This window comes from Bison bison, unplaced genomic scaffold (assembly GCF_000754665.1).
Source record: "Bison bison bison isolate TAMUID 2011002044 unplaced genomic scaffold, Bison_UMD1.0 scf7180017864172, whole genome shotgun sequence".
In the NCBI taxonomy this organism is placed as follows: domain Eukaryota; kingdom Metazoa; phylum Chordata; class Mammalia; order Artiodactyla; family Bovidae; genus Bison; species Bison bison.
The window spans coordinates 2,260,447-2,279,351 of NW_011494744.1; the positions used below are offsets into that span (position 1 = coordinate 2,260,447).

An 18,905-nucleotide genomic window follows, 5' to 3' on the forward strand; every position below is an offset into this window, starting at 1 on the left:
TCTTTTCAAACATATTTCTGTTCCAGAATACAAGAACTTAAATATTCTGTTCTCCTTTATTTCCTCAGTCCTCAAGGATATTTAATGGATACAGAATGTTTTGACCTGCTGTTTCAACCCTGGGGATATTTTGTGAAAGTATTTTCTGGAGCAGCCTCCATTAGGCTAATTAAATTTCTTGGTCAATTTTCTAAGCGGCTAACAGTATTTAATTTTTCATTATATCAGTGATTTGATTCATTGTTTGTTCAAAGTGTAATTTTTCCCTTGGTGAATTTTTATAGTTCTCTGTGTTACCAAGAAGGTGTAATTCTGCAGTGATTTTGATGGATCTATAATGAAGTTTGATTTCACAGTTTTTAATTCTCAGCTTTAATTGCTTATTTAAATTAATAGTCATTTTTTTCCCCAAACCTAATAGTTTGAATTTGTTCTGTAGCACAAAGAACATTAACAGAAGAACAAAGGCATGGGTTCAGGATACAGGACTGGGTCAGAGTAGTCTCTTACTTACTCTAGCTTATGTTTCAGTCTTTAGGCAGCAGCTTTGAGATGTAATCATCTTTTGTATGTATCCCCAGAAGACTTCCATTAATGAGTTCCTTGGGATCATACACCGAATTTAATTTCCTGCTTTACAAATGCCTCAGCAGATGTTCATATAATAGATCTCTGTATGATGGAGGATGTCTGTTACTTGGATCAGAGTGAAAAAAAAAAAAAGCAGCTTGTATAGGGCATCTTTTAAAAGTACTGATTATACTGTGTCATAATTATGACCCTTTATGTGGCTTTGTCCAGCTATGGTATGTAGCTATTAGGTACTTTTCCCAGCCTGAGTGTATTGAGGTAGGTGAAAGTGGTTATATGTCCAGAATTATCTGTTTCCGTATATCATTAATTATAGGCTCCAGATAGAGTTTCCCTTCGGGCTGGTATGTGTACAGTACTTAGCACAGGACTGTATTCACTGTGTGCTTAAAATAATACCAAGTAGTGGGAACAGTGTCTTTGATGGCTGCCCTGTGAGGTGCAATTGCTGAGACGTTTGTAAACCCAGGAGTCTCTGGGCCCACTGAATAGCAGTCCTGTTCAGACAGTCTCTGCTCTCAGCTTTATCTGAATTCTGGATGTTTTTTTTTTTATAAGATAGGGTCTAAATTTAAGAATTACTATATGAAATCATGATTTAAATTGCAACCTGGTGTAAAAGAGTTAATTTATTAACTAAAGGAATCTTAGTTCAGCTTTGGTAGTACTATTAAAGAACAACCTCAAGAAAAATATAGGTTACTTATGTTAAAGTTACACGCCATTTTATTTGTCAAACCACTGCTTTTAAATTTTAAAAATTCTCTTAATATTTCATAAAAGTCCATGATTATATCTTAGTCAAACCACTGTCATATGTTTTTTACACTATTATTTTTTTCACTAATTATAAAGTTCTTAAGAAGGAAAAATATTCGAATAGAGCCTTTTAAATAGGTCACTTAGTTTGTCCTAAAATGCCTGAGTCTTAGTGAAATTGCACTTAAAACTAAATTTAATATTTATTGCCTGAGAACTATCAGCAGCGTTTTCCTTTCTTGGAGAATTAGCCATGTACAACAGAGATTTTTATAAACATCCCAAATTGCAAATCTTAAATAGATAGATTAGATTGCTGTTGTCTTACAAATCTGCCCCACTGTTTTGCAAGTCTGCCCTGACTTTTTATTGTTGTATTGTGATTTATATTAGGAAATATATATTTGGCCTTTGTCCCTTATCCTAGACCATAGCTCCTGAAACTCTTGGAATTTCCTTAGTGTTGAGAGCCATAAAGTTGCATTTTGTTATTTTAATGAAGTGACTTTAGGAAAGTCCCTTGATAATTTGAGGCTAAGTGTTGGTTGCCAGGGGAACCAGCCCTGTATTTAGAAGGTTGGAACTTTCAGTCCACAAGCTGGAGGTTGATTTCAGACACCAATGCCCAGTGATTTACTCAATTCTTTTGAAGTTTGGAGAGCCTACAGATTGGTGAACAAGTGAAGATGTGGGGAGAGTGGCCTACCCAGAGGGCATAGAAGCTCCGTACCCTTCCCACATACTTTGCTTTACACATCTCTTTCATCTAGCTGTTCTTGAATCATATCCTTTTATAATAAATTCAGTAATCTAGTAAGTAAAATGTTTCTCTGAGTCCTGTAGCTGATCTAGAATATTAATTGCACCCAAGGAGGTGGTTGTGGGAGCCTCTGATCTGTGATCTGTAGCGGTTGGTCAGAAGCCCAGGTGACAACCTGGACCTGTGGTTGGTGTTTGAAGTTGGGGACAGAGAGGAAGGGGTGAGAGGGAGGGATGAGTCTTGTAGGACCTGTGAGATCTCATGATATCAATTGAGTTGAATTTTAGGATACCCAACTGGTGAATTGCTAGGTGATACAGTAACAACACATGGGAATTGTCAAAATCAGAGGTTAATCTTTTTATATTTTCACTAATTAGGTGACATATCTGGGGTAGAGTTCTCTGAATTTACATATGTATAATATTATTTTTTTCTTATATTACTTAGAACTTATGTTCCTTTTCTCTTTGTAGCAGTTTTAGTTTTCTCTGATTCTGTAGAATTCCTATTTCCTAAGTTTCAAACATTTTTTTAAAACATTTTTCTGAGGCCACTCTTAAAATAACAACTTTCAAATTGTTAATTATGTTTCACACCCTTAGATTTGCACAGTTTTTCCTGTGCCCCTTGTTTGATGAGAGCTGCAAAGACAGAGAGGTGAATGCAGTTGATTCAGAACATGAGAAGAATGTGATGAACGATGCCTGGAGACTCTTTCAGCTGGAAAAAGCTACAGGGAATCCCAAACATCCCTTCAGTAAATTTGGAACAGGTTTGTCACCAGCGGCTTTAATGCATTAGTTCTCCTTAACCTCATTTAAACCATGGCCTCTTTGCCCAGTATTGTATTTTACAGCTTAGGATAGAAGATTGCAGAACTCCTTAGAGTTTGGAGCTGATAAGTGGTTGTTATATCATTGTTCCTCCCTGGTCTTTCTTTTTTTTTTTTTTAATAATTGTTTATTTGCTTGTGTCGGGTCTTAGTTGCATCATGCATGAGGATCTTTGTTGCAGCAAACAGACTTTAGTTGTGGTGAGTCGACTCTGAAGCACAGAGACTTTGTTGCTCTGTGGCACGTGGGGTCTTGGTTCCCTGACCAGGGTCAAACCTGCGTCCCCTGCATTGCAAGGCAGATTGTTAGCCCCTGGGCCACTAGGGAAGTCCTGCCCTGATATTTCTTAAACCATACCCCTACATGTATGTTGTTTGGCAGGTCTTTGGGGAAACACCTATATTTGACCTAAAAAAAGGGTTAAAGCTTAGGTATTTGAGCTTTGTGCAGAAGGTGATAGGTTAATGATAAGGAAGAGTAACAAAATATGAAACAAGTTTATTGGATAACAAGATATAAAATTAAATTTAGATTTTAGAAATAGTAAGAATGAAGTGGTAATCATTCTTTTAACGGATGAGTAACATTTTGGCTAGTAGTTCAAAAAAAAAGATGTCAATAAGAGTTGGGCTCTTGGCATTGGATGTTTTTTTTTAATTGAAGTGTAGTCAGTGTACAATATTATGTAATTTTAAGGTGCACAACAGAAGGATTCTGGCATTGGACTTTGAATGTAATATATGAAATGATATTCTCAAAATTGTAATAACAGTGGCCTAACCAGTTATTTAGCCCTCTAGAGGGTACCTCTGGCCATCCCATACAAATAGGAGTCTAGCTATTTCAGGAGCAGAGCAGTTAAGAGTTGTGAGTAGATATTAACCAGCATTTCAAGGAGAGGAGATAATAGAGCTCTTTATTCTGAATAAATAGGATGTCTACTTCAAGGGTTATTGAATCCCCTACTCCCATTGCCTCTGCCTCTACTATCTATAGATAGGTAAATGCATGGCGTCTGCTCCAGGCCTGACTGTAGAAGATATACAAGGTCCCTGCTGTCAAAGTACTGCAACATCCTAGTAGAAGATTAGAGATGGGATGACAGGGAGTAGCATAAAATAAATTTGAAGATACCTGATTTTGTAATTGTACCCTTTTTCTTTATTCAGTTTTTCATTAAAAAGTACAGCTAAAATATTTAAATAATACAAAAGTATGTTTTAAAAAAGCAAAAACAAAAAGTTGCCCTTTTCTTTATTGACTGTTGCCATTCCCACTTTACCAGATGTAATCATTGTGAAAGGTTGCTATGATTTTTAAAACACTGCTTTGGGGATTATAAAATAGCATAAAAAAAATAGATTGTTTAGTGTACTTAAATTTATGCTTATAAGTTTATTTTGGGGACTTTTGAAAAAGACTATGAAGCCAGCCTTCTTTCAGTTTGAATATCATTCCAATATATCCAGCAGCAACCAGGGAATTAGCATAGCAAAATAGGAGTCTATAAAAACTCCAATTAGAAGCAGCGATACTGTATTCTTTAGACTTGTAACACTTGGCACCTTGTATCTTTGCTAAGGTGAATATTGTGGTCCTTAAAATGTCTATGTAATGATTAATTTTCTGAAAAGTGGTTTTTATAGAAGACATGAGCATACATGGTATATCGAGGGAATATGAATTTAAAAACCAAATTTCAAAATCACTACATCCAATGACTGTTGTCCTTTAAATAGTCCCTTTGGCAGGTTAGGTGCTTCCACCAACAATGCTGCTATTGTCAGAACGTGTTAGAACTCTTTTTTGGGAGTTGCCTCCTTTAAAATGGTCTCACTGGTGATAAATCACAGTCAGCATAATCAGGAAGCAGCCACAGATCTTCCAGAAATAAATCCAGTGAATAAGGTGAGCAGTATTGCCTCTGGTCACAAACACAAAACAATCGTAAGATATCTTAAGGTATCAGGAGTGATAAGTGAAGAAAAACATTGAATGGTCAATTATGTAGAGGTGGAATTTAGGAGCATATTTGTTTTTATAACCTCTGACAAGGCAGTTAGTCAACAAAGTATGAAGTAATATAAACAGCTGAGAGGTGAGTTAGCCAGACTTGGTACAAAAGTACAGAAAGTGTGATGTAAGGAATGCAAACACTAAGTTACCTGTTGATTTTAGAAATATAAACTAATGTTGAGCTTTTTTGGAGTAGAGGTTCTGTCCATTGTTAAGGTCACAGACAAGTTTGAAAATGTGATAAAAGCTGTAATAAATACCCTTACTTAAAGTTATTCTTGCAGAACAAACCTTGTCAGAAGTCATACTAAAGTTATTTTTATTATTATTTTTTAGTAATTCAGATGATTCTATGAATGTGGCCCATTTTGTCCATCTAGGGAATGTGGTTTATTTTAATATTAATAATACTTTAAAGCTAGGTGTTTTTAAATGAGCAAAGATCAAGCATTGTGTGGTTTTAAGAAAACCTTACAATAAAATGCTTGTCCTTAACAGTACTTTTTCATGTACTGAAAAAGTGGTCAGTGGCTTTCAAACTTTTCTTTATACAACCCACAGTACATTTTATTCACGGCACATGTAAGCCACTGGAACAAAAGTTTTACCAAACATTACCTATCTTATATTTTCAGATGTAGTCTGGTACCCTCTGTTATATATATATATATTTTTTAATTTAGTTCTTTCAATACGTTAAATTTATTTCCTCACAATCGAGTGGGTTCCACAGTTTAAGTAATTCAAAGTGATAGGCAGTCATTTCAGTAGACTCAAGAAAAGCATTTGTTAAAACACCTTCATGAACAAAGCAACAAAAAAGCACTCATTCATGAACAAAACAACAAAAAAACTCTTTGAGTTGATAAAGGCTTATGTCAAACATGATTAATTCTGAAGTTTCAAAGGGATTTCTGTTGAAAGACAAAAACGAAGAATACCTTCTAATCACTTTTTTTGTTCAGCTCTGCTATAGGTACCAGTCATTACAGGAAGTCAAGGGAAAAAACAAGTGATAAGTAAGAGGTTGAAAGGAAGAAAGAGAAAACTTCTTGCTTCCATATGATATGATTGCAGAAAAAATTCAAGATCTTCAGATTAATCATCAAAAATAAGATAATTCACCACTGTTGTCAAAAGAAGAGAAGCGCTAAAATTGCATTCTTGTATTTTGCGTGTGTGCTCAGTTGCTTCAGTTGTGTCTGACTCTTTTGTGACCCCTTGGACTGTAGCCTGCCAGGCTCTTCTGTCCATGGGCTTCTCCAGGCAAAAATACTGGAGTGGGTTACCATGGCCTTCTCCAGATTGAACCTGAGTCTCTTGAGTCTCCTGTATTAGCAGGCAAATTCTTTACCACTAGCGCCACCTGGGTGACCCCTTTTCTTGTATCGATAGTAATCAATTAGAAAAATACTACAGGAAATACTTTGTTCATAATATAAAAATAGCTATAAGGTGTTTAAAAATAACACTAACAGAGGAGCAAGAAATATATAATGGATGTAAAAGAATGCCTGAGTAAATGAGAAGATAAACCATGTTCATGGATGGGTAAACTCAATATTACAAGATACATTTCACCCTGAATTTATCTAAATTCAGTATTGTGCCATTTGAAAGCATGAGGTTTTTTTTTGTTTTTTTCTTTTTAATAATCTTATAATCTGATTATAAATTAATATGAAAGAGTAAAGGGCCAAGAATAACTAAGATAATTTTGAAGAACAACAAAGAAGACACTACTTCTACCAGGTAGCAAGACTTTAGTTGTTAAAGCAGTGAAATTGATGCAAAAGTACCTGAAGATAACAGTAGAACAGGTTATGAACCCTAGAAGCATATCCACAAATGTTTGGAAACTTAGACATAAGACAGAGGCACATGACAAATGAGTAAGGAAAGGGTGGACCTTTCAATGACTGGTAGAGATGAATAAAATTAGATCTCCTCTCACACCATGCACAAAAATAAATTCTAGGTTGATTGGACCTAATTATAGAAAAAAACTTTATATAACTTTTAGAAGAAAATATTTTTAAAAAAATATTAAGCTAGGAAAAGTGTTCTCAAGCATACATATCACAAACCATATTTTTAATGGTAAAGCATATATTTAAATATAAATTTGATTACATTAAAACTTAAAATTTCTGTTCAGTACAGACACAAAAAAGACAAAGTGAAAATGTTTGCAAGGCAGTATAGCAGATAAGAACGTCTGTAAGTAAGTAAGTAAAAGATAAAAACTTCTGTAAGTAAGTAAGTGAAAGATAAAAGCAGTTCATTAGAGAAAGAGAAATAGGCAAAGGCTATTTAGAGTCAGTTCCTTTGTTTGAAAGCCATTTTTGTAGTTATGTGCTAAATCTGTCTCCACACACGTGTCTCATTAACTCCCTATGTGATCTCTCTAGCCTCAGACTTCAGCCAGGAATCCCACCTCCCAGTAGCAGATTCCTCTGTGATGTAAAGCTTGTTCTCTGATGGCGAGCTGTGCTGAGGTTGAATCATTGTTCTACCACTGACCAGCCAAGAGTAGGCCAGTTTCTTAACTTCTGTAAGCCTCAGTTTCCTCCCATGTCTGGTTGGTATAAAGTGGTTAGCCAAAAGTCTGGTCCTAATAGTACTCAGTAAATGAGAGGTTCTGTAATTACAGTATGATAGAGGATCAGTGACATAGTGGTAAAGAATCCTCCTGCCAATGTAGGAGATGCAGGTTCAATTGCTGGGTCAGGAAGATCCCCTTGGAGGAGGAAATGGCAACCCACTCCAGTAATCTTGCCAAAAAGAATCCCATGGACAGAGGAGCTTGGTGGGCTACAAGTCCATGGGGTCATAAAGAGTCAAACATGACTGAGCGACAGAGCACACACACACAGCTGTGAAAAATAGCAAAATTTTAAAAAAGTCTTTGCCATGAAGTTGTGAGGGGCAACCACAACTTGATGCAGTGGGTTTGATGCAGTGATTGTAGGACAGTGTTATTAGAGAAATGTTCTCCTGTTCTCTTTTTAAGCTGAACCACTGGTTGGTGATAACATTCCCTTTGCCCCTTCATTTGTCACTCACATACACCTTTAGTTATAGTTCCACAGTTGCTGATAAATTTTATGCCTTTTCTCTGCCCTGTTGCCTTAAAAAAATTTTTTTTCTCTGCCTCTCCATGAAATAAAAGCAGAAGCAGTTGAATTTTTTAAAGTTGTTTGGAACAGGAAAGGAAAAATTTAGTTCTGATTATTCTTAGTGATCTGTTTCTCTAAACCTAACCCAGCAGACACTGTGGGAGCAACTGGGTTTAGTCAGTCAGCAAAGGAAATAGAAAAAAATCAGGATGTGGGTGAGGGAAACAAAACAGGCACTCCTTAATGGAAAGAAAGACAAAGTGGGAGGGCACCTGGAAACAGAGGGTGGGGCTGTACTTAGATACAGGTGATGTTTTTCTGTCTTAATTGTTACGTGACAGTTATGCTTTGTAGCACATACCACAAAGGATTATAGAAATCTGAGTACGGTATTATACATACGCTCAGATTCTCTCTTTGTTGACAAGTAATTTTTTAAAGGTCTTCTACATGTAAAGTGCATTAGAAAATGCAAAGAAGTGTAAATTAATGTCTTTGCACTAAAGATACTTTTAGTTTAGTTGGAGAGGCAAGTCAAACTCAGAATTTCACTGGAGTATAATCTCAGACTTGATTTTCTCTTTTTTCCTCCTTGCCAATTTTTATTGATTGCTGCACTAAGCACTTTGCCTGGATTATTTAACTTAATTCTCACAATATCCCCAGTAGGTACATGCCCTTATTATTTCTATCTTATAGATGAGTGAACTAAGACTTTAGAGAGGTAATTAAATTGCTTAGGGTCACTCAGCTTTTGATTGCTAGAGCCAGGTCTGGTGCCCTTAACCACTGTACTATTCCTCCTGCTTTATGATTGCCTAGAAATAAATTCTCCAGGATCTCAGAGGAGGTGCAAGTTGAATTTTCCTGAAGGGTGGGTAGGATTGTCTTAAGAAGAGGAAGAGTCACTCTTAGAAGAAAAGGAACTATTATTTATTGTATGAGCATTAAGTGCCACCCACTGGGCAGACGTTTTACCTAATATGATTTCACTTAACCTTCACCACAGTACTGAAATTTTCATCATGCATTTGACAGATGCCAAAATTAATGCTGACAGAATAAGTAGACCAAAGTTTCATAGGCTTGTGGGGGATACAGGGCGGAGGGAAAAGAGGGAGGCTGGTAGTAGAAGTGTCTGTAGGTTATGGGATTCAGTATCAGGTCAGCCTGAACTTCAAGTCTGTGTTTCTTATGATAATGGTAGTGAAATGAAAGTCACTCAGTCGCGTCCGCTTCTTGGCGACCCCATGGACTGTACAGTCCATGAAATTCTCCAGGCCAGAATACTGGAGTGGGTAACCTTTCCCTTCTCCAGGGGATCTTTGCAACGCAGGGATCGAACCCAGGTCTCCCACATTGCAGATGGATTCTTTACCAGCAGAGCCACAAGGGAAGCCCAAGAATACTGCAGTGGGTAGTCTATCCCTTCTCCAGCGGATCTTCCCAACCCAGGAATCGAGATGTTAGATTGACCCCCAAAATCATGATGAGAGACAAAGACCAAGGAGTGAGCCCAGTGTCGTTTGGAGAACCTGAGTTAGAGAAGTTTGGCCATAATAAAGGATGCTTTTGTAGGAAGGAGTAGGGAAATAGATTAGAACCAAAAAATATTGTGAAATATCAGCCAGAAGGTAGTTGAACACCTCATGATACACTGGGATGATGATAATGACACAAAATTTAGACCCCAGTAAAAGTTACTTACTTTTTTCTCCGTTTCGTCTCTCCATTCCTTTCTAAGTGAACAATTTGGAACATATAAAAGTAGACAAAATATTGTTAAGAACCCTGCGTATACATCACTTTGCCCCTGGCCAGTCCTATCTGACCCACATTCCCAGTCACCATCTTACATTATTTTGAAGAGATCCCAGACATCATATCATCACACATATTTCAATATATGTCTGTAAAGATAATGACTCTTTAAAAAACATGGTAAAAGTACCATTATCATTAATATCACCAACTATGCAGGTAGTGTTCAAATTCTAGTTGTCTAATGAAAGTTTTAATTTTTAAAATTTATTTGAATTAGGATCCACTTAAGTTTCAAATAGTCTATTAGTTTCAAATAGTCATCTCTCTCCTCCACTCCCTCCTTTTGACTCCCTGGAATTTATTTATTGAAAATCAGGATGTTTGTTATGTAGGACTTTTCATAGCCTAGCTTTTGCTGATTGCATTCCCAGCAACATAGTTTAATATATTCCTCTTTCTTCTGTATTCCCACAAGTTGGCAGTTGGATATAGAGGCCTGATTAGATTCATGTTTATCTGTTTTTGAAGAAGGCTTCATAGATGGTGATGTGTTCTTTCGTTGAGGGGCATGTAATGTCTAGTTTGCTCTCTGTTTATGTTGATAACAACTGTCCTCAAATGCATCACCCCTGTAATTTTAATTCTGTTACTTTTTCTCATATTGATTTGCTTGAGTACTACTATAAAAAGAAAATCTCCTTTTCTGCTATTTGGCTCCCCAGTGGTACAGTTATAGAAAAAAGCAAGATAAATGTTTGATTCATTCCCTTTATTTACCAGTTTTCAAAATATTGAGTTGGGTCCCTGGCATCTTTGACTGATGACTAATTTATTTATTTTTTTTTAGTATCATGATAATTCATAGATATAAAAATATTTGATATAGTTTAGACCGCTTAGTCATTTATTATTCTCCAGGTTTTTCCATGGCTTTTGTTAGTACCTTTTTTTCCCCCCATAGGAAATGTGTCTATGGAAAACTAGAAATTTAAGTGTACAGTTGCTTTATTGTGGCATTTAAGAGGCTTTCACTTCAAGTCCCCTTTCTTTAGTAACTCATGTCTCACACTTGCATGTCCTTACCCAGATACAGAAGAATTATCCTTTTTAATTTTTTAGGAAAATTCATAGATATCCAAAGACTTTGGTTTCTTTCAGGATTTTTAGAAGATTTCTATAGCAAGAAGAAAGAGATTTTTTTTTAATCTTTAAAAAAAAAAAAGATTATAATAATTCCAAGTAACTAACTATAGATATATTAAACTAACCTTCAGGATCTTGGGTTTTCAGAGAACAGTTCAGAGTTTCATGGTTATAATTAACAAATAGACTTTTCCTTGAGAACCTATGAGACATATAGTTGGAGACAACTTTGATTTCTCAAACATATTTCTAAAACTTCAAACTCAGTCTTTCCCACAGAGTATAAGAATTATTTGGCTGGCTTTAGAATTTTCCAGGAAAATACATTCTGTTTACTTGAAAATCAGCACTCATAGACATTAGTACTGAGTTTGTAAGCCTTTTTTTAAAAAATAGGATTTATAGTTCATGGGAAGAACTGGAGAAGGAAATGGCAACTTACTCCATTATTCTTGCCTGGGAAATCCCATGGACAGAGGAACCTGGTGGGTCATAGTCCATGGAGTTGCAGTCAAACACAACTGAGTGAGTGAGCACACATAGTTCTTGTAATGAAAATATAGAATAAAATTTACTGATCTTACAATATACAAAACCCTCTTCAATATCCGTTAATCACTTTTCATAAATTTCATAGCAACCCAAGTTCCTGTTAAGTAATTATTGTCTGATAGATGCTATGCTGAGCCTTAGCACAGATAATTCATTTAATCCTCATAGCAATCCTGTGAGATTGGTTCTCATGATTCTTATTTATGAGTAAGAAAAGTGGAGCTTAGAGAGGTAAAGAAACTTGCCTGTGCCTCACAGCTAGGGTCAGGGTTTGACCCTTTTTCTTAACAACTGGGCATGTATCCATGTTGAGATATTTGTAGACTTTTCCAGGGTTGCTTAATTAGAAGATGATGGAGTCAGGATGAGAAACCCTGAATCTCCCAATCTCCAAGCCAGTGCTCTCTCCTAGCAGGCCCAGAGTGGAAGGTCCCAGTGAGTCAGCAACCCTGACAGCCTCAGTCTTCTGCTGGAGCTTACTCTTATGGTGACAGAGCCAGAAAGGTAGGATTCAAGATTTATGTAGCAGCATTTTAATTTGATAGAAGTGTCCCTGCTGACTTAGTGCTAAATGAGGACAATATATGTGTAGAGACTGAACTGGTATTTGTTATCCCAGCCATATTCACATTGCTGTCCACATACAGATTCTTAGGCAGAGGAAGGTTATCTGGACCATTTACAGAGCTTTCTTCCCTACTTTAATGACACGGATCCTATGCTATATTCAGAAGCCAGGACCTCCTACAATTCAAATCATAATAAAAGTAGCTTCAATTGGTTGTCTATTTTCTTCTATACACCAAGTATTATATTCATTTCTTTAATGTTTTTACAGATTTATTATTTGTCATAAAAGAGATTAGTACAAAAGCTTGGCCCAGGTCATTCTTTACACACTACTTGAAGAAACAGAACGTTTCAAGTACAGTTGAGCGTCTGTTGCACAATTCCCTAATTGCATTTTCCTCCCTGCTCCCAAGTGATAACATTGCTAAGTCATGCATTTATTTCTAAGCAATGTGTTGTATAGTTTTTTAGTTTTATAAAAACGGTATTTTGTAACTAATCTCTACCACTTGTATTTTTTCATTTAATGTATATTTGTAGGAGTTATCCATATTGGTGAATGTGTTTCTGATAAATTTTTTTTGCTGCTTTCTGAAAAATGTATTGAATACATTACTATTCTTTATCCTTTTTCCTATTGATTCGATAGTGCTGCTATAAACATTCTTACACATGTTTTCTTGTACACAGAGTTCTCTAGGGTTCTAGGAGTGAAACTCTGGGAGTAGAATTACTGTGTATTAGGATATGTACGTCTTTAGATTGCACAGATATTGCCAAATTGTTTCTTATAGTAGTTGATCCAGTTTGCACTCCCTTATGCAGCATCTGAGTTCTCGTTTCACCACAATGCTTGGTATCATCAGACTTTTATTCTATTAACTGGTTGTTAAATATTAGTCTTACACTTTTTTACACTTTTTTTTTTTTTAATTTGGTGTATGTCTACCAATGTCGGGACAGCAGATTGAGCCTAAGGAAGTCTTGTTCAAGGTCATGTAACCAGAAGACGATTGACCCTGGATTAGCTGATAGCTCTGCTCACACCAAAGCAGCGCTTGTTCATCTGCACCTCCCTACCTGGGGATGATGGCTCTGATAGCAACAGAGTCTGCTCAGTAATTTAAGTATTCTCTGTGTTATGTCCTGCTTTTCTGTTCATTTCCTCAACTATTTCTTGAGAACTTCCACTAGCTAGCCTTCTTGTTTTTAAAAAACTTTTTTAAAAGATTTAATAAAAGGGTTAATCAACTTAATAACTAGCCTGACTCTTTGGCCCATTTACTCCTAGTATTCATGTTTTTCTGTCAATGTATTAAGAGCTTACTGTCTGACCCCAAGAGAGTCATAGCGGAGACCATTTCCTCTTTCTAATTCAGGAGCGTCTTAGGATACAGGACTGGCATTCTGGGCTGTGTTCCCAAATGGACCAGAGTTCCCTTCTATCATTACATAATAGAAAGCCTGGAAACATCTAGGTAGCAAATAAATGAATATGTGGATTTCACAGAATGGAATCTTTGTGGCTAAAAGCCACTTTTCAGAGCAAATGTGATTGAGTCTCTATTTAGCCATTTGGCCAGAGATGCAGAATCACTAGATTTTTGTGCCTTAGGTGAGCCAGGTTGTGTTTACAACATAGCCCCTTTGGCTCATTTTTCTTTTAATTTGTTGTTGAAATATTAATAAATATACTGAAAAGTGTGTGTGGCTCTGATAAATTATTGTGGTTATTTTACTTTTGCTGCTATTTGAAAAATCTATTGAATAAATATGCTGCTCTTATTTATATACAGCTCATTGAATTTTCAAAAACCTCAGCAGAATGCACCAGTCAAGAAACAGATTACCAACACCTTTTTGTACCTATCAGTAGTCATTATCCACCTACCCAAGGATCACGTCTATTCTGACTTTTTATGGCTAAGATTAGTTCAGCCTGTTTTTATGTTTTATATAAATAATACAGTGTTTCCGTGTCTTGTGTCTGGCTTCTCGCATTAAACCTGAAAGTTGTGAAGTTCCTCCACACTGTTGCATATGAACAGTGGGTTATTCATTCTTTTTACAGTATAGTATTCTGTTGTGGTCCTCTGGCTCTTTTTACTATGGCATTGTAAGTATTTTTCCAGTGATACATATCTTATTAGTGTATTCAGGGTATGTTTGTGGTTTATCTTTGTGTTGGATTTTGTTTTTTTTTAATCTGTTTTTATTTTTAAAACATTTATTTATTTGGCTGTGCTGGGTTTCAGTTGTGATATGCAGGGTCTTAGATCTTCATTGTGGCATGTGGGATCTAGTTCCCTGACGCAGGATTGAACCTAGGCCCCCTGCATTTTGAGCACGGAGTCTTAGCCACTGGACCAACAGGAAAGTCCCTATCTCTGTGTTCTTAAATGAACCTAAAGATAAAGGGTAGGGATTAGAATGGTAAGATATTCAGATATATTAAAATCAAAGCAGAATGAGCTAAAATCAAGTCAACCTGAAAGAATTTTAAGTTCTAGACAGAGGCCATACCCTTTGTCTTTACATATTTTGATTTGAAGTTTTGTTTTAAAAACAATATATTGACCAGATTGTGAATAGGCACATCGGATCACACTTGACACTGAAAATGTGATTTCTGTCTAACGCTATCACACTTACAGTCTTGAAATAAAACGTGATTTCTCCAAGCTTGGGTCAATTTTAATGCACATATTGTAAGAATCTGTGCTTTGCAGTGTAAATGAGTAATGAAGCTCTAGGGCCTAGTCCTTCTGTAACTGATGCCTCTAGAACCTTCATTTTAGTAAAAAAGGGAGGCATATACTCAAATTTCACCTTAATATGAGAGAACTTTTAACCATTACCCAGAAAAGGAGCTTTTTGTTGTTGTTGTTGTTGTTGTCCTTTTCTTTCTGTCTTTCTCTGAGGAGTTATGACTCTGGATACTTTTTAGATCATCTGGATCCCTCAGGTAGAATAAGGTGATGTTTTAGGACCTCAAGTAGAGCAGATCTGGAGTGGAACTGGATCTTCCTTGAAACTGAGAAGAACCTGTAAATTTGATTTTAGCAGGCTGCTGCCAGTGAATATGAGTACATTTGATTGCTTTCTGACTATAAAAAGGTTACTGAGTACTTGCTGGACTTTTTCTTGCACACTCCACTAGATCTGTTGATTGAAGCATTCAGGACATGAATCTTGGCTAAGAGTACAATGCAGCTCTTCAAGGATAAAGACTGGATCTGAGAACGCCATCTGGTGGCTCTCTCTGGATCCTAGTTTAGTGAAAGAGAGATTCTCTAAATGCCAGTTCATCAGCCATTATAATAACCCAAGGAGGGGAAAACACGTCAAGAATATGTTCTGCCAGGAGCCCATTTAGTAGTATAAGTGGGAACAATAGAAGTTACTATACTAGATTTTAAGGTATTTCTAGTCAAGATGCCATTTTTAGAGAGATACCAATTACTGAAATTCCACCTCCCAGCCTTTAAATGGCAAGATCTTTATTAGAAATGTAGTACTTAGAGAGTTTGACTATTTGCTCTTGACATGCACATTTTATCCTAATTGAATTAGTTATTAAATTTCATAATAGATCTCATTGTGGTACTCTGTATACATCGCTTGAGACTTATAAGAATAGCATTGCATCCTATTTTTACCAGTCTAGATCAAATTCATGAGAATTCACATCACAAATTTAATGCTTCAGCCAAGAATAGTACCTTTCTTTCCACAAGTAACTTGGCAAGTTCCGAAAAGATCCCTCCGTGACTATGTTCAATTAATTTTGGAGCTACCTAGGGAATTGGAAATTAAAGTAAGTGTGAATGGAGGCCATGTGGACCTCATTTTTGTCTTGTAAGTGCTCATGATACCTACCACCTCATAGGAATTTTAAGAACTATAATTTTTATAAAGCGCTTCAAGTTCCAGAGGGAAAGCTCTAAGATAAAATTTTACTAGTTTGTTCTATACTGTCCTGTTTATCCAGGTTATGGTCAAACATACTTGACTAATCATTATGAATGTGTTTGTTTGGACTCTGTTTTTTAAGTTTACCTTAAAGCAATGTTAGTAATAATTATGAAGCTTTAAAATTCACATATTTTGCTTTTTCTTAGAAATGTTTTTCATTCCTTTTAGGTAACAAATATACTCTAGAGACTAGACCGAACCAAGAAGGCATTGATGTAAGACAAGAGCTCCTGAAATTCCATTCTACTTATTATTCATCGAACTTAATGGCTATTTGTGTTTTAGGTCGAGGTAAGAAATTTTAAAATTTTTTCATAGAATTGGATTATCTGATTTTCCATTTTGACTTTTTCAAAGTATTGGAAGAAAAATATAAGATATTTCCTATTATCTGTTTAGAGGCTTTGCAGATGATCTTCTTGGAGAAAATGTGGAGGGGAATTTGTTTTTAACTCACTATGTTCTAAAAAGAAGCTTGTTGTTCAGTTGCTCAGTTGTGTCTGACTCTTTGCGACCCCATGGATTGCAGCATGCCAGGCTTCCCTGTCCTTCATCTCCCGGAGCTTGCTCAAACTCAGTCCATTGAGTCGGTGATGCCATCCAACCATCTCATCCTCTGCCATCCCCATCTTCTCCTGCCTTCAATCTTTCCCAGCAACAGGGTCTTTTCTGATGAATTGGCTCATCTCATCAGGTGGTCAGAGTATTGGAGCTTCAGATTAGGAGATTTTAAATGGAGACCTGAGGAAAATACAGATTAATATCAATCGTTGGAAGTTGAAGCTTCCCTGGTGACTCAGATGGTAAAGCGCCTGCCTGCAATGCAGGAGTCCCAGGTTTGATCCCTGGGTTGGGAAGATCCCCTGGGGAAGGAAATGGCAGCCCACTCCAGTACTCTTGCCTGGAAAACCCCATGGACAGAGGAGCCTGGTGGGCTGTCCATGGGGCTGCAAAGAGTTGGACGCGACTGAGCGACTGCACTTTCACTTTTTTTGGTGCTCTACACATATAAAGGCAAGAAAAGGAAGTATAAAGGACAAGATTGAGAGATTTGACCTTCTAAAATTCAGAAAACTAAAAAGGCAGATGATTATAAACTAGGAAAACTATGAGAAAGCAACAAAGGTTTGATTCTAAAAGTGCAAATTAATGATAATATGTTGTTTCCCCTATTAAATTACCATAATCTTGGTTTGGATTTTGTTTTAACTAATACCTGTTATGAAGAGAGGTATTCTTTTGTGTTTGTTGTGTATACAATTGATGCAATTCCTCCACACTTTACAGAGGAGAGTTTAAGATGCATCACCCTTAAAAAATACATTTTTACGTCTAGAAGTGCAGTCTAAGGAAATCATCAGAGTTCAAACAGGTGGTGTACAAGGATGTTTCAGTATAGTATTTGTTAGTAAAAAGTTAGATGCAAGCTAAATGTTCATTAATAGGAGATTACTAGTGATCTTATAGCTATATCATAGAACATCTTACAGAAAATAGCATCCCTTCTCTCACTTTCTCACCTCCCAGCTGCTTTATTGTTCTTTAAAACATTTATCAAACATTTATCTTTAAAAATTATCACATATTTAATATTTAAAGAAATATTAAACATTCTTTATTGTCTGCTGCGCCAGAATATGTCACTTGAGAAGAGAAACTGTTTTGTTCACTGATTTGTCTGGGTTAGTGCTTGGTACATCATAGGTACTCAGTAAATAAATATTGAATGAATAAATAGTTTTATGACAGTGTATTAATAGCATGGGAAATATTCTTAATGTATTAAATAGAAAACCAAAGCACTCTATAAAAATGCTATATGCTATATGATCCCATTTGGGGATTTCTTAAAAACTCTAATAGACGTAAATGGGAGACATAAGACAATGTAGAAGAACATACCAGAAATGTAATAATGTGCTATAGTAGTTAAGAGTTCATGCTCTAGAGTCTGAGAGCTTGGGTTTGAATTCCTAACACACCACCTACCCAAGGTGTGGCTGGGAGCTAACAAAGTTACTTCTGTTCCCTGCTCTTCGGTTTTTGCATTGTTAAGACGGAAGTGGTACCTCATATCTGTTGTGAGCTTTAATTGAGATAATGCAGAAAAAGTGCATAGTACCTGGTGACACCCCAAATACTCCATAAATGGTAGCTGTTTGTAGCATTCCATAATCATGAGATTGTAGGAGACTTTTGTTTTCTTTTTTTTTTTTCCTTCTTTTGTTTTCCTAAGTTTTCTAAATTGGCAACTGTTACTTTTGTAGGTAGAAAATAAGCGCCTATGTTTATTTTAACTTGATAATAGAATGAGAATATAAAATGGGTCCAAGGAAAAGGCTAAAAAAAAAAAGTGTGTGTTCTGTGTTCTTTCTAAAGGTAGGTAAGTCTGTGGAGTGTAAAAACAAAAAAATCACTTGGTATTTAGAGCCTAGTCCTAGGAATAGGTTTCTAAACGTATTTTTGTTCATGTCCTCCTGAGATAAAACACATGATTTCAGTAATCACTTACTGGGCAAGTGATAATGACAACAGATGACTCAGACATGAACCCTGCCCTCAGTGTTCTTGGTTTAGTGGAAGTGACAGAACGAGCATCTGAAAGAAACAAAGAGTTTCTTTGTTCCAGTTTGGTCTCCCTGTGTGACCTGAGTTCTGTGCTCAGCTGAGTGGATTTGATGACAGGTCTGGGAGAGGTGTCCTTACAGTTCAGGGGTGTGTGGAAGAAACAGGATCTCTTAGAGGATTAATAGATAGTCTGCTCCTTCTTCTAGGAGGAGGGAAAAGGAAGAGTAACCAGGTGGCAGAATCTCTGTCACA

The 18,905-nt window shown here is 36.3% G+C and overlaps 1 protein-coding gene across 1 annotated transcript in view; it reads left to right on the forward strand.

The window, feature by feature from the left end:
• The window catches only part of IDE (insulin-degrading enzyme), a 92,119-nt gene that overhangs the window by 33,923 nt on the left and 39,291 nt on the right, over positions 1-18,905 (forward strand). The window contains 2 exon segments of the mRNA XM_010842200.1: positions 2,716-2,885; positions 16,254-16,376. Coding sequence (XP_010840502.1) covers positions 2,716-2,885; positions 16,254-16,376 — 293 coding nt within the window.